The sequence below is a fragment of the Heliangelus exortis genome, chromosome 2 (genome assembly GCF_036169615.1).
Source record: "Heliangelus exortis chromosome 2, bHelExo1.hap1, whole genome shotgun sequence".
NCBI classification, from domain to species: Eukaryota; Metazoa; Chordata; class Aves; order Apodiformes; family Trochilidae; genus Heliangelus; species Heliangelus exortis.
In genome coordinates, this window is record NC_092423.1 from 97921838 (window position 1) to 97934965 (window position 13128).

General features: G+C 36.5%; 1 protein-coding gene across 1 annotated transcript in view; it reads right to left on the bottom strand.

Moving 5' to 3' along the window:
- Positions 1–760: 760 nt before the first annotated feature.
- CEP192 (centrosomal protein 192) overlaps positions 761–13128 on the bottom strand; it is a 79884-nt gene continuing 67516 nt past the window's right edge. Inside the window, exons 48-53 of the mRNA XM_071736903.1 lie at positions 12814–12909; positions 11175–11294; positions 7479–7600; positions 6465–6588; positions 5938–5996; positions 761–1044 (exon numbers count right to left, since the gene is read on the bottom strand). Of these exons, the coding sequence (XP_071593004.1) occupies positions 906–1044; positions 5938–5996; positions 6465–6588; positions 7479–7600; positions 11175–11294; positions 12814–12909 (660 nt within the window). The 3' untranslated portion in view covers positions 761–905. The remainder of the gene's footprint in view (positions 1045–5937; positions 5997–6464; positions 6589–7478; positions 7601–11174; positions 11295–12813; positions 12910–13128) is intronic.

Below are 13128 nucleotides of genomic sequence, written 5' to 3' on the forward strand. Positions count from 1 at the left end.
CCACATGAAGTTGTGAATGCAAGGTGTCAAAAGGGTTCAAAAAGGTGAACAGATAAACTCACAAAAACAGGTCCATAAAAGGAAGAAAAAGGGATACGTGAGAATCTACCTCCCACTCCTGATTCAACAACTGCAGATCCCGAGGGAATGCAAGTGAAGGGAACCAAAGGCAGTAGCCAGGCTTATGTCATCTCTCAAGCAGCATCTTCTCAACACTGTTAGAAACAGCACGCTGGGTGAGATGAATTGTTCTGAAGGCCTGAAGGCAGTATTGCTCTTGCTTAATTTACACTGTTTTCACATTGTTAAAATTAAAAACAATGCTTATGCCTGCCACTGAACTATATAAAAAATTAGGGGCTGACTGTCAGATCATCAATCTGGTCCCAGCTTTATCAGATGGAGACATGGTATTAACAGGTCAGCTTCTGTACTTCAATCCTTCCACCTGCTCCCCAGAGCCCCACAGAACACTAGCATTGCCTAAGAGCAGGCAGCTTCATCCCTTACATACAGCAAGGAATCCTCTAACCAAGGACAGAAATCAGGTAGAAGCAGCTGTTAACACATAGATTTTATTTCTGTATGTACAATGCTTAAAATAAAATATATCAGTATCTATTTCTAACAAATGTACAAATAGAAAACTTCAATTTTCAACAAAAGTGCAGAACCATAAATTAAAACATTGTAACTTTAAAACAAAGTAATTTCTCAGTGTTTTTACTATGAAAACAGATTTGTAAAACAAGCACCATAACTCATCTTACAGAAGACACTTTGTCAAAGCAGCATCGCAGGGCTAAACAAGTAGGATATTAGTATGGAATTGTAGTAACAAATCTTAGATTATGTTCAATGGCACAAACTGTTACAAAGTACTATAAAACAGTTATAAAACTGTTCTATTGTTTTGCAATACCTTTACCACATAGTCGAATATAAACTGGGCTATACTTGATTGAAAGTACAACAAAGACACCTTCAAATTGTCCTTCTGCTTTTGGCTTGAATTGGACTGGCACATTGATGTAATGATGGGATCTGCAAAAAGGCAATTATGTGCATATTCATTGTTAATAAGCAAGTAAATACTACTACATAGATAACTTGTTCTCTAAATTTTGATTTTTACCAAAATAGCATATTGTATGTGCACTGGGATCACTTGGTTTATTAGTATAGATTTTACTCATTATTCTTCTGAGGGACTACAATAGTAAAGGTTCCTACTGATTGTACAAAGTACTATAATACTTCATTGCTGCTAGTTTACTTATATAAGTTTGGTCAGCAATCCTCAATGCAATAATACTGACAGTGCATAAACTGTATTTATAACAATGTTACTACATTTCTTCCCTTCAGAAGCCACGTGACAAGTATACTAAGATTTCCAATTCTTTTGGAAATGTCACCAATTTGAAGCTAGTAAAATAATTTCAATTACTTCTAATTGCCTCCAGATCAAGAAATATTTTGCTGAAGCAAGTCTATACCCATTCTCAAACTGTGTTAAAGACTTCACATTACATCTTTTTAGGTTATATAATCCCTCTTCTATTCAGAATGCATAAAAATACACCAAATGTAATGGGTGTTATTTGTCAAAAGCCTAGAACGGCTGTTATCAAAAATAAGCTATACAAGGAACAAGATGAAAATGCTGACTGACAACCTATTGGATTCCATATAATTGAACAGAAATATCCAGCACTAATGGACAGGTAACAGCAACAGGTGCATATTAGAATAAGGAAAAACAAATAGCATAATTTAGTAAGAGAAAGAAAGAAAAAAAGGCTTTGTTTTCTTTCACTGAAGCTCCAGTTTTGTCCCCTTAACAGTATTCAGTATTATCGAACAACCTCTGTCATGTCATTTTCACTACTTTTTTTTATTTTGCTTCTACCTTTTCATTTTCCTCTTCTCTACACTAATCTAACCTATCCTAATCAGTCTGTGCTCTTGCCCTTCTCCTATCTTTTGGCATCGTAATACTGGCCCTACATATAAGCCTGATAACAGCCTCAATTGTTTAGCATTGTCTTTAGTGTTAAAATAGTTACACCAGAATATCTCATTTTTTTAAAAAAAATTTTTTTAAACAGATCCTGGTCAATTAGCTTAAAGAGTACATACTTTTAGAATAAAGACTAATATGCTAGTGTATTTTTGTGTGTGACTACAACAATACACTAATTACATAGTACAGAACTACACTCAATACAGTACAGGAAGACAGCCAGATCAATGCTTCATGTCCTATACTTGATTGCTGATCTTTGTATAACAAACCTGGCACACTCTGTCTCTTTATCCATGTATCTATAACAGATGCATTATATTAGAAAACAGATATTTCAGTAATAATAGAGCCTGAAGCTGCACACATCCAGGCCACCCGAGAATTTACAAAATTAAAACTAAATTTGGTAGAAAGGAGGGCTGCACAAGTCTATATCCTCATCTCCATACTAATATGCTTTCTTACATATCCTAACTCAAAAAGAATATAGAATCAAACAATCATTTTGGTTGGAAAAGATCTTTAGGATCACAAAGTCACAGCTGTTAATCTAGCATTGCCAAATACACCAAACTCAAACTTACACTATCAAGAACTTAAAAGTAATTTATGTATCACTTGTTTAAAGAGATGGCCATATCCAGTTGTCAAATATTAATTTCCAGGTTATGTACTATATTGCCTCAGGGATACTGAGGCAGAGCATGGTGTCTTAGCATTGTGCAGCTCTGTGCAATTCTATTTGATCTCTAAATTCAGGTGTCTACTTGATTGGCGCTATTCACATTATCATATTTCTCTAAAAGCAGACTTTGTTTTTGTAGCAATTTTCTCAAGTTTGGGATAAGATTTTACACACAAGATTTTAATACTTTCTTACCCACAGAGAAACATGGTATTTTCATTTTCTTCAACTAACAAAATGAGAAAAGTTGTACTCCAGCTACAACAGCTCTTTGGGCTACTACATAGCATGAAAGTTCTTAAAAATAAAGTATCTTGGAGTCTCTCTCTCAAGTACAGTATCCAGAAACTAGTAAAGAACAACAGTGTCAGGGTAACCAAACTTCCCTTGCTGTTTTTCCCTTAGTGGAAAGTTTTATTTACTTCAAACTTTTCACTATGCCTGCAACTCAATTAGTCTCTAAGTACTATATGGCCTTTACAGGTTGTTGCATCAGCTGAAGCCTACACTTCATAGAGAAACTAATAATGTAGCCCTCTAAAATCAACTGCAGCAACAGGCAAGTTTAAAAGAAACACTATGAGTATGCTGAATCTAAGCCATAGCAACCAGATCTATGGTCAATGAATAATGACTCAACACCCAGAATGGTAGCTATTGGGAAACAAATAATCAGTCAAGCAAAAGAAGTTTTACCTTTATTAATATGTGAAATATATACTACCATGTAATCAACTTATTTCAGATGGCTTCGAAGGTAATACGATAGAAACACTTCCTTCAGTTTTCAAGGTTTTAGATAAGCATAACCTAGTTCCTCTCAGTTTAGGAAGGATATCGAGGTCCTGGAGCAGGTCCAAAGGAGGGCAACCAGGCTGGTGAAGGGACTCCAGCACAGATCCTATGAGGAGAGGCTGAGGGAGCTGGGGCTGTTCAGCCTGGAGAAGAGGAGGCTCAGAGGAGACCTCATCACTCTCTACAACTCCCTGAAAGGAGGGGGTAGCCAGGGGGGGTTGGTCTCTTTTCCCAGGCAACTCTCAGCAAGACAAGAGGGCACAGTCTCAAGTTGTGCCGGGGGAGGTTTAGGTTGGACATTAGAAAGAATTTCTTTACAGAGAGGGTGATCAGACATTGGAATGGGCTGCCCCGGGAAGTGGTGGATTCTCCATCCCTGGAGATATTTAAAAAGAGACTGGATGTGGCACTCAGTGCCATGGTCTGGTAACTGCAGCGGGAGTGGATCAAGGGTTGGACTTGATGATCTCTGAGGTCCCTTCCAACCCAGCCAATTCTATGATTCTATGATAGTCTTTACAGAAACAAAACTTAGTCAAAGGTTTTTTAAAAGTCCAGTGTTTTTTAAGGTTTCATCTATTTGTTTATTTTTGTCCATTTAAGAGTCATTTTGTTAAAGGTATTCTCTTTACAGTAAAAAAAGTTCTACCCTGTTAACAAATAGAATTCTCTCTTTTGAATACCAATTCCAGTCAGGATTCCTGACCACTCATTTTTTACAAGACTTATAATAGTAGCTAAATGACATCTCCGAATAAAACCCCGAACAAATGCTTTAAGACAGTTGAAGATTTTTCAGTTCCTTTTTTAATAGAGTTTTGGTTACAAGATAGTGAATCTGGATAATACCCATTACTTTTTTCAGCAGTGCAAACTGTGGTTAGCCTGAACTTTGTAAGATGTCTGGTTAACCTAGTTCAAAAGGAAACAGGTAACATAGTCTTTCTTGAAATTCTCCTTGATGCTATTCTCAAACAAAAGCCATGTAAAGAAGTTCTTTCAACACTTCCTTAAAAACATCTATCCAAGCCAAGTAATTCTTCTGTGCTTTATTCTCGTAAGTGCAAGAGCCTCTAGAACTATGTTTACTTCAGATAAATAAATTTTTAAAAAACCAGAAAAGGCCAATATTTACAACTGAGAAAAACTAGCCGAAGTTACTAGGAGAAAATGTTGCAGAATACTATTAGAAGGTGCAGTATATTCAGCCACATCATTCTAAAGATGATAATCTTTAGAAATGGTAGACTGAATTTTAAACTTAATTCTACCTTGAATAAAAGCAATACAAGTTTATAATCTCTCTAGAAAATATGCTAAATATCTAACAGAATTCCTCAATAATATTTTTGAAATATGAGCGTCTTCCAGTGAAGTTCCTCTTCTTTTTCCAGAGACAATCAAGTCATCCTGTCCTTTGACTGCAGCTGTAGAGCCTCAGGCTGATCTACATAGTAATTTTTATTTGGATAGGTTTTATCTTGGTCACTGTCTCCACTAAAACCAAACCAAAACCAAACAAACTCCACTCTCTGTGCCATCTGACTTGATTTAATAGAAACACTGGAACTTAAGTCTAGGTGGAGTTACAACCCTTTGCACTGAAAAGTGGCCTTAAGAATACCTTGAACACCTGTGGCTAACACCACCACTGCTCTGTCTTTATAATAAATGCTAAGTACCATTAGCAGACACAAAACTGGACTAAGTGCCAGAGCATCTAGTCCCATTTGTGATTTTGCTCACAATCTCTGTTCTGTATACTCTGTATACTCTTCTTTTACTTGTCTGTTTAAAGGGGACCTGTTTGAACACTGAGAATACATGCTATATGACTTCTAATGAAAGGCTGCATTCCTATCTTCCTGACACTCCCACTGTTACAGATGAGCTTGTGAGATGCCATAGTTCTTAAAGAGATGACTAGTAGGACCACCAAATATTTGTAATAAACTCCAGAGATGACTGGGTTTATTTTAAGTGATTGTTATCACCAACTGGAAAATTCCTTTTATGCAGGTAATATTCTGAAATACTTGGTATGACCATGAAATTCCACTGGTTGCTCAAACCTTGTATTTACAGAGAATCTTTGATGCAGCTCTGCAGGTTTGGCAAATTAAAGCATGATGAAGGCAATTTGCTTGGTCTGTTGTGCAGAAAGTACGAATGGAAGCAATGACTTGATTGTGCACAGCATGCCAAATGGTTAAATGAAGCATTAGGCTTAGCATTAGAAGCAGCAGTACTGTTAGAAACAATTTGCAAGGAAGAAATTGGCAGACGTAGAAATGACTGTGTGGGCTCATTCTGCTTCTAACCAAGAGTAGAGAGTACAGCTTAGAAAAAAACAAAAACAAAACCACACACAACAACAAAATACACCAAAAAACTTTAGCACCAGAATGTTAGCATATGCACTACTCACCTTAAAGAGTATTTCGAATGCTTGATGTAGAAAGGCTCTCCGGGACTTACAAATTTCAGCTGCAATTCAATACAAAATGCTTAAAAGCACACCATGACTAAGCCTGTGGTATTCAATTTATGACATGCTTAAGATAACTCAGATCAGTTACAGATACAGTGTATCTGTAAGTGTAAGATACAGTGACCCAGGGCTTAAAAATAAAGCACACCTAGATTTGAGCATAGCAAGAAAAATTCGGTCTCAATATTTTAACCAAGCTAAAAAATAAATCAGAATAACAAATCTATGCAAACTACAACAGATTATTTTTTCAGTTGCAAATATATTACAAATACACTCAGTGATTCCAATGGGCAAAATAAAAATTACAGGAGAGCAAAATTCTTCAAATATAATGACTTTTGAAACTAACAAACTGAGACTTGTTCTATTGCAATCTTCTGTTAAGAGTAAAAAAAAAATCAGTGCAGATGAACTGTTGGAGAACTTACAAAAACATTTAAAATAAAGTCTGTCAAACTTACCGAGTGTGTTTTATATGAATTATTCCTTAAATTGATCTTTAATGTCCATGATTCCCCAACTCTAGTTGGAGGAAAAGTATACAGTTCTTCTGGTGAATATATGCCTCGAGTGATCTCACGTCGCCTGGTTTGAAAACAAAGATTTAAGACATTAAGATTTCCTGCTTGTATAGTCTGCATTGCATACTTCAATAACAGGTGTATTTTCAGAAACTGCATCAGGAAAAATTGAAAGATCCTGAGGTATCAACTCCCTCACCTTAAATTTTGTAGGCAATATATTTTAGCCAGAAAGAATAATGAAAGCATCACTGTGACATAAATTTAAGTACATTTACTTAAATGTATTTTCACAATTGGAGTTTCTCTCATATGCTTTACTAGAGATCTTTTCTTATAGATGCCATGTTTAATCAAAGCATTTTACTCATTGCCACATTGACATCATCCCATCGTAAAAGAACTGGAAATCCATGTCAGAATGAAGAACAGCAAGGTTAACACATGCAGTACTGCAGTCACCTCAGAAATGAGTTTACAAGTTCTGAAGAGTCTTCAAAAGGGGGGCATACAAAAAGTACATCCAAGATTCGACTGCTGCTATCAATTAATTTACAACAGCAAATCAGGGTTAGGCAACTTAGAAAACCAAATAAAAAGAAAAAGCATGGGAGACTGAACAATACAAAGCCATTAAGAGGTTTGGCTGGTCTATTTTTTGCAGCTATTTATTTCTTAACATAGAATCGTGGGATAATTTAGGTCAGAAGAGGCTCAGGAGGTCTCCAGTTCAACCTCTTGCTCCAGACAGGGTCAACTGTGAGGTCAGACCAGGCATCTCAGGGCTTTGTCCAGTCAGATCCCTAAAACCTTCTAGGACAGAGACTGCACAGCCTCTCTGTGCCACCACATAGCTGTCCTAATGGTAAAAAGGCTCTGGTTGTGGGGTTAGGGCTTTTTCTTCCCCTTTTATCCAGTTGCAGGCTCTCTCGTTCCAAGTTTTGTCATACATACCCTGCTTGAATTGCACGTGCTTCAGAGTACATCCTCGTTTCTGGTATAACAGGCAGCTCAGGTTTTGTGAGGGTACTTGTAGAAGGCTTTGCAGGTAAAATTTCGTTTTCTGTTTCAGTACCCTATTGACCAAAATAGAGAAGTCTTTAAACTTTGCATTCAAAAGTATGTAAGTAATTTCCCTTACCCAATCCCGGGCTTTTTATTTAGAGTGTAATCTTTCTGAATTTTAGATTTTGGATCAATCAGATATAATGATTTGGGAGGAATTCGTTTCAGAGTCTTTAGAGTCTTATGAATACTTTGCTACAAACCAGTTCACCACAAACAAGCAGTGCAAGGTAGAATCTTGAGGAGGCTGCTAACAACAAATATTTGGTAAAAGCCAAAACAACACCCAATTCCCCTGCAGGTATTCTGCCTATATGTTTCAAGAACAACAAAGTCCAAGGAAAATCTCTCCAGAGGCACAGAACCTGATAATGCTTTATATAGTAATTATTACATTCAGAAATCAGGCCAAAATACTTAATATTATCAGGACTTCCATTCAGTATACTCTAGCACAAGAACATCAGATCATCCTAAGGGAATAGTTCACTGAATAACCAGTTTCAAATTCGTGCTCTTTAACAAATCAAGCCAGATCCTGTTTGGAGCCCCTTGGGTCACAACACATTGAACAAAGTCAAAGAACAATAAAAAAAACCCAAAACATCCTATGGTCATACAAAATAATCTCAATTTTTGAAACAGTGATGATGTTTTAGCAGTTGACTCCCTTTTGATGGGAAGATTAAAAAAAATAGCCAAGTTTGTCATAGCAGATCTGTTCAAGATAAATCTTTTCGACATGCATTTCTTCTATGGAAAAAGCTGCTAAGCAGTCTATCAGAAAGAGCAACAATAAAAAAAAACCCCTTGATTTTCAAGAATATGTCTTAGTTGCAAATAAACACTGAATCTCAGTATAACTCAATCCATAAAGACAAGAAAGGATCTGGACGCACTTTTTGTTCCAAGAGCTTTTAATTTTCCACGTACTGATAAATTCTAGGTGCCATGCCTGTGTTTTCATTCAAATTCTGATTTATCAATAAGGCAAGTTTACTGCATAAAAATAGGATGTATTAAAGAAAATGTTGAGAAGTTCCCTTGGTCTTTTTAAAGGCATCTTGAAGTACTGCATGCTTTACTACAGCCTGTACTGACTATTCCCGTTTCAACTGAGAGCAGTATGCTAACACTGACCAAACTGTTCTAACTGAATGCTGCTGTTCCAAAACAACCTCAGGAGCACAGAAATTTGCTTAGCTTTAAAGTTGAAACTATAGTGCTCACAGAGGTTAAAAAAGACTTTTTTTCCTTCTCTTACTCTCGTACATCCCAAAGAAGAAGAAGCTTTGAAGCTTTCTAATGCTGGTGATGATAATCAAATTGGGCTCTTAGCAGAAACTTTTGTGTTAAGTATTACAAAATTCAGCTCAGTTTGCTGCAAAATGGAACATTAAGAAGTTACAGTTACACAACTAAAGTAAATGAACTACATAAAAATGTTATGCACTTAACATTTGTAGTAACTTCAAACAACACCAGGAATTCTTTCTGCAGTCCTCAACTTTATATGTGCTAAAGGAGCCTTCTGGCAGATTCTCACTACTTCTCCATCTCACTCAGAAGGGACCAATAATTAGACTGAAATATCAGCTCAAGACTTTTGTGCACAGCAATGATACTCATTTTTAGCACAATGATCTTGGAAGAATACCTAATTAGTAACTAATAAGTGTTTCTCAGGAAAAGCAAAAATTAAATTTGAATGGCCAGTACTGAGAGGCTGGGCATGCAAAGCACATGTAGAAACAATTCCTCATTTCTTTTTCTCTGGATCTCATGATCTTCTGAGCTGCTGACTACTGTTTCCAGTGGCTGGGACTGCAAGTGCATGCAGAGCATAACTGATGTTACTCTTAATTGGTTTTTCAGGAAAAAAAAATGAAAGTGCCACTGATTTTCCTGACTTCACCTTCTTCATTCATTTTTTTCCTGAACTCTTCAAAATTTTTTATTTCTTTTGAAGTGGTGCTACAAATAAATACCAGTCACTCTGAGTGACAGTCAACCCAACTTCCCACTTCAGTCTACCAAAAGTCACATTAGCCACAGCTGTAGCCCACTGCCTCAGCAAACCCAGAATGATCCAAGTCCTTTTAAAAAGTTGCAGTACCACAGTCTATATTCTTAAACCCTGGAACAAAATAATAAGAATTTATGTGCCTTCAACTAAAATTATAGAAGCTGAGACGATTGATGTAAAGCTTCTGTGTTGACCCCTCTTCCAAGGAGATGTATAGTTCCCTACCCAGTTGATAAACAACATATTTCCCTTCCAACTCTACTTCGAAATGGTTGTGACACATTCCAAGTATTTTCTACAAAATCTCTCATAGGTACAAAGGAATGCTGGAAATACCTAATTGTTAACCACTTCAAAAAAGAAACAGGAGAAACAAATCTGACACAGGAGCTCAAAAACATTAATACCAAGTTGTGCTTCTCAAAGATTTAGAGAATTCTGACAACTAATCCTGTTTTAAGAAGGGAATTATTCAAAACTCTAGATTTCAGATAAGGAATTAGTCTTCTCTCAACTTTAACTAGCTTGAAACAGATAAGACATTTCCTTGTTTTAAGGAAAATTATGTTCTAAGAATTCAGTAAGAGCCATACAGGTCTCATTCTTCTCAAGTCTCCTTTTGAGTACAGTTAAGTATTTGGAAGAAAAATGACCCTACAAAATAAAAAAGCTAAGGTTACCTTCTTGTTGGGTTAAGAAAGGTTCCTACTACTCAAATAGGCTTAGTACTCTTAAGAAAATATCCCAAATCTCTATCTGGGCTTCTTAGAAAAATCAAGCCAAACTCTATGGAGAGGACAGCATAGCAAATGTACCAATCATGGAATGCTGAACATACAAAGCTCTTCATATTCAGCTCATTTAGCTAAGCATTAGAGTTAATTCTTCATAATAACAGAGTCTCTGTCCCATGTAGACTCCTCTTGTATGGATGGTGAGGTAGGGATCAAAAGCAAGAAAAGGAGAGGGAGAACAGAAAACCAATTCTAGCTCCCAAACTCTTTCCAAGTCTCACCATAAAGTTAGAGCTGAGCAACAACAGGGGAGCAAAGTAAAGTTCAAATCCTATCACTCTCATATACACATCTCAGAATCACCCCTACCTACCTTGTTACTCTGATAAACCACTCAGATTCTATCAAAGATGCATCCCTATCTCCCATATAGGTACTTGAAAATTCCAGTATTTCATTAAGTTAAATACTATAGCCAAGGTCAGCTACTTCACTACTTATTTACAAAATTGTAACTGATCCACTTGGTGTCTGCCATAAACAAATCTGTTTACAGAAACAATTCCCACAGAAATCAAGTTTGTCTCTACTTTCTCTGAGCAAAATGATTTTATATACTAAATGGGAAAATATGCATTATCCCATAAGAAAGATGAAAAAGGTATTTTTGTGATGTAAGAAAGAGTTGGACAGTTTAGTGCAACAAAAATCAGTAGGTTTTTTTTAAGAGTACACAAATGCATACAAGAAAGAACACTACATAGTAAAACTAAGATGTTATAAAAAAATTATGCTCAGGACAGTGTTTATAGCTTATATACTCACTGCTCCAGAAAGCTGAAATCTTAACTTGTGTTTCCAACTAGGCTGTTCAACTGGGTGACACTCAAGATCCCAGAACTGGGAGTAATCCCCTTTATCTCTAGGTAAAAAGATTACAGCTACCTATAAAAACAAGAGAAAAATTTTGTAAGCTTATTGAAATAATCTATACACCTTCCCAATTTTACTTACACAGTTACAGTTTAGTCAGCACAAAAATTAAAACTGTATACAACACACTTTCCATACACAGGTGATCTTGCAGACAATACAGCTCGTTGTCTGCCCACAGTAGAAAAAGTCTTGATGAAATAAGTTGTGCAAGCATTTTGACCAAAATCTGAGTTCAGCTTATCTGCTTTAAGTAAAGTCATAGGAGTGCTTGCAAGTGCTTGCACACTTATTTCTATTAGTAAAACGGGAGAGAAGGAGACCAGGAGGGGAAATACAAGCAGCTGAAAGACAGCAATATCTTCCTTCATCTGTCAGTTAGGCTGTGAACAACTGCACTCCTTCAGCTCCGAGTCTGTAAGCACACTGTGCTACATCTACCAGAAGGCGTGAAATGTAACTAACTGGCAGTCTGTCTGTGCATTTGATCATCCTTCAAGGTCACCTATGTAACAAGGGCTACCCTCTGCACAGTGCTGCACCAAATTAATTCAGGAGCAAACTTCCATTGTTTTCAAGGTTGAGGGAAACAGAGAAGGGGAACAGCAGATTAGAGAAGATCACTACAATTATACCTAATTAGTGAAATAGTGTCATACCCACTGCAAAAAAACAGCAAATCATGATAGCACTGTACCTCATCAGCTCTAGCCAACAGCTTGACATGCCAATAATATAAATATTATTCAAACAGGCCTGAACTAGAATTGCTAAGGCCAAGACAACTGTTTAAATTCAAATAATGGTCTTCAATAATATAAAATAACTATGAAACAGGTCAGGAGTAAGGTTTTTTTGTGTCTTAAGGTTTTTTCTGTGTCTTAACTTACTGCATCACCATATAACATATTGCATCACCATACAAATAACATGCTTAAGGAACGTCATAATAATTCATGAAAATGAACAGATAGAATTGAAGCATTGAGGGAGAAGGTGAGGGACAAAAGCCCCATAGAAACCCATTCAATATGTACTTGGATCTGCTTTATAATTGTGGTTTTGAAACCCTCTAGTGGCCAGGAAATAAAATTGTAAGTCAAATGAAATCCAACTTGAACAGCCAACTGTTTTTAAACAAGTATGACAAGACTGCTTTGGGGAAGGGAAACCAGTTTTCACACCAGTTTCATAAGAACCTAGTATTATTTGCAATTCTCACGTGAAATTCTATAAAATAATTCCAAGCAAGTTTCTCTCATTCTGGAATAAATTATCTTTAAGAAAACCACCAACACCACCATTGTCAAGCTATGGACTGTATGAATTCTCAGAATCAATTCTGATAACAACAGTTGTGGTGAGTAGTTACTGACTACCTGATACATCCCAGAACCCAATTTTGGAAGACCAGTATTTTCACATTTTTGAAATAAAACAAGTTTTAAGAGCTCAGCTGTTACTTCAGAGAATTTCTCATGTAAGGTCTTATTTTCCTGTATGTCTGAAGTATTTATAAACATCAGTTTACCTTCTCTTCTCTATGAGCTTCAAGAACACCAGAAATCTGGGAACATATGAATGCGGAGTAGGCAACTCTATAAACACCACCAGTGCCATCCACACCCTGCAAGTAAAGTTAGGTCAGATTCAGAGTGAGGAACAAACCCAAAACTACACAATCCACCCACACATGCATGCTTCAAAGGAGTGAATCCACCCAAATGAAGCTGCTTTCAAGTGAACACATAATATTATAGCCCTAAAAGCAAATTAGTGAAGACAAGCTATTACATTTATGCAGTCACCATGACTACTGACTTCCAGACTAGCTGGAACTCCACCT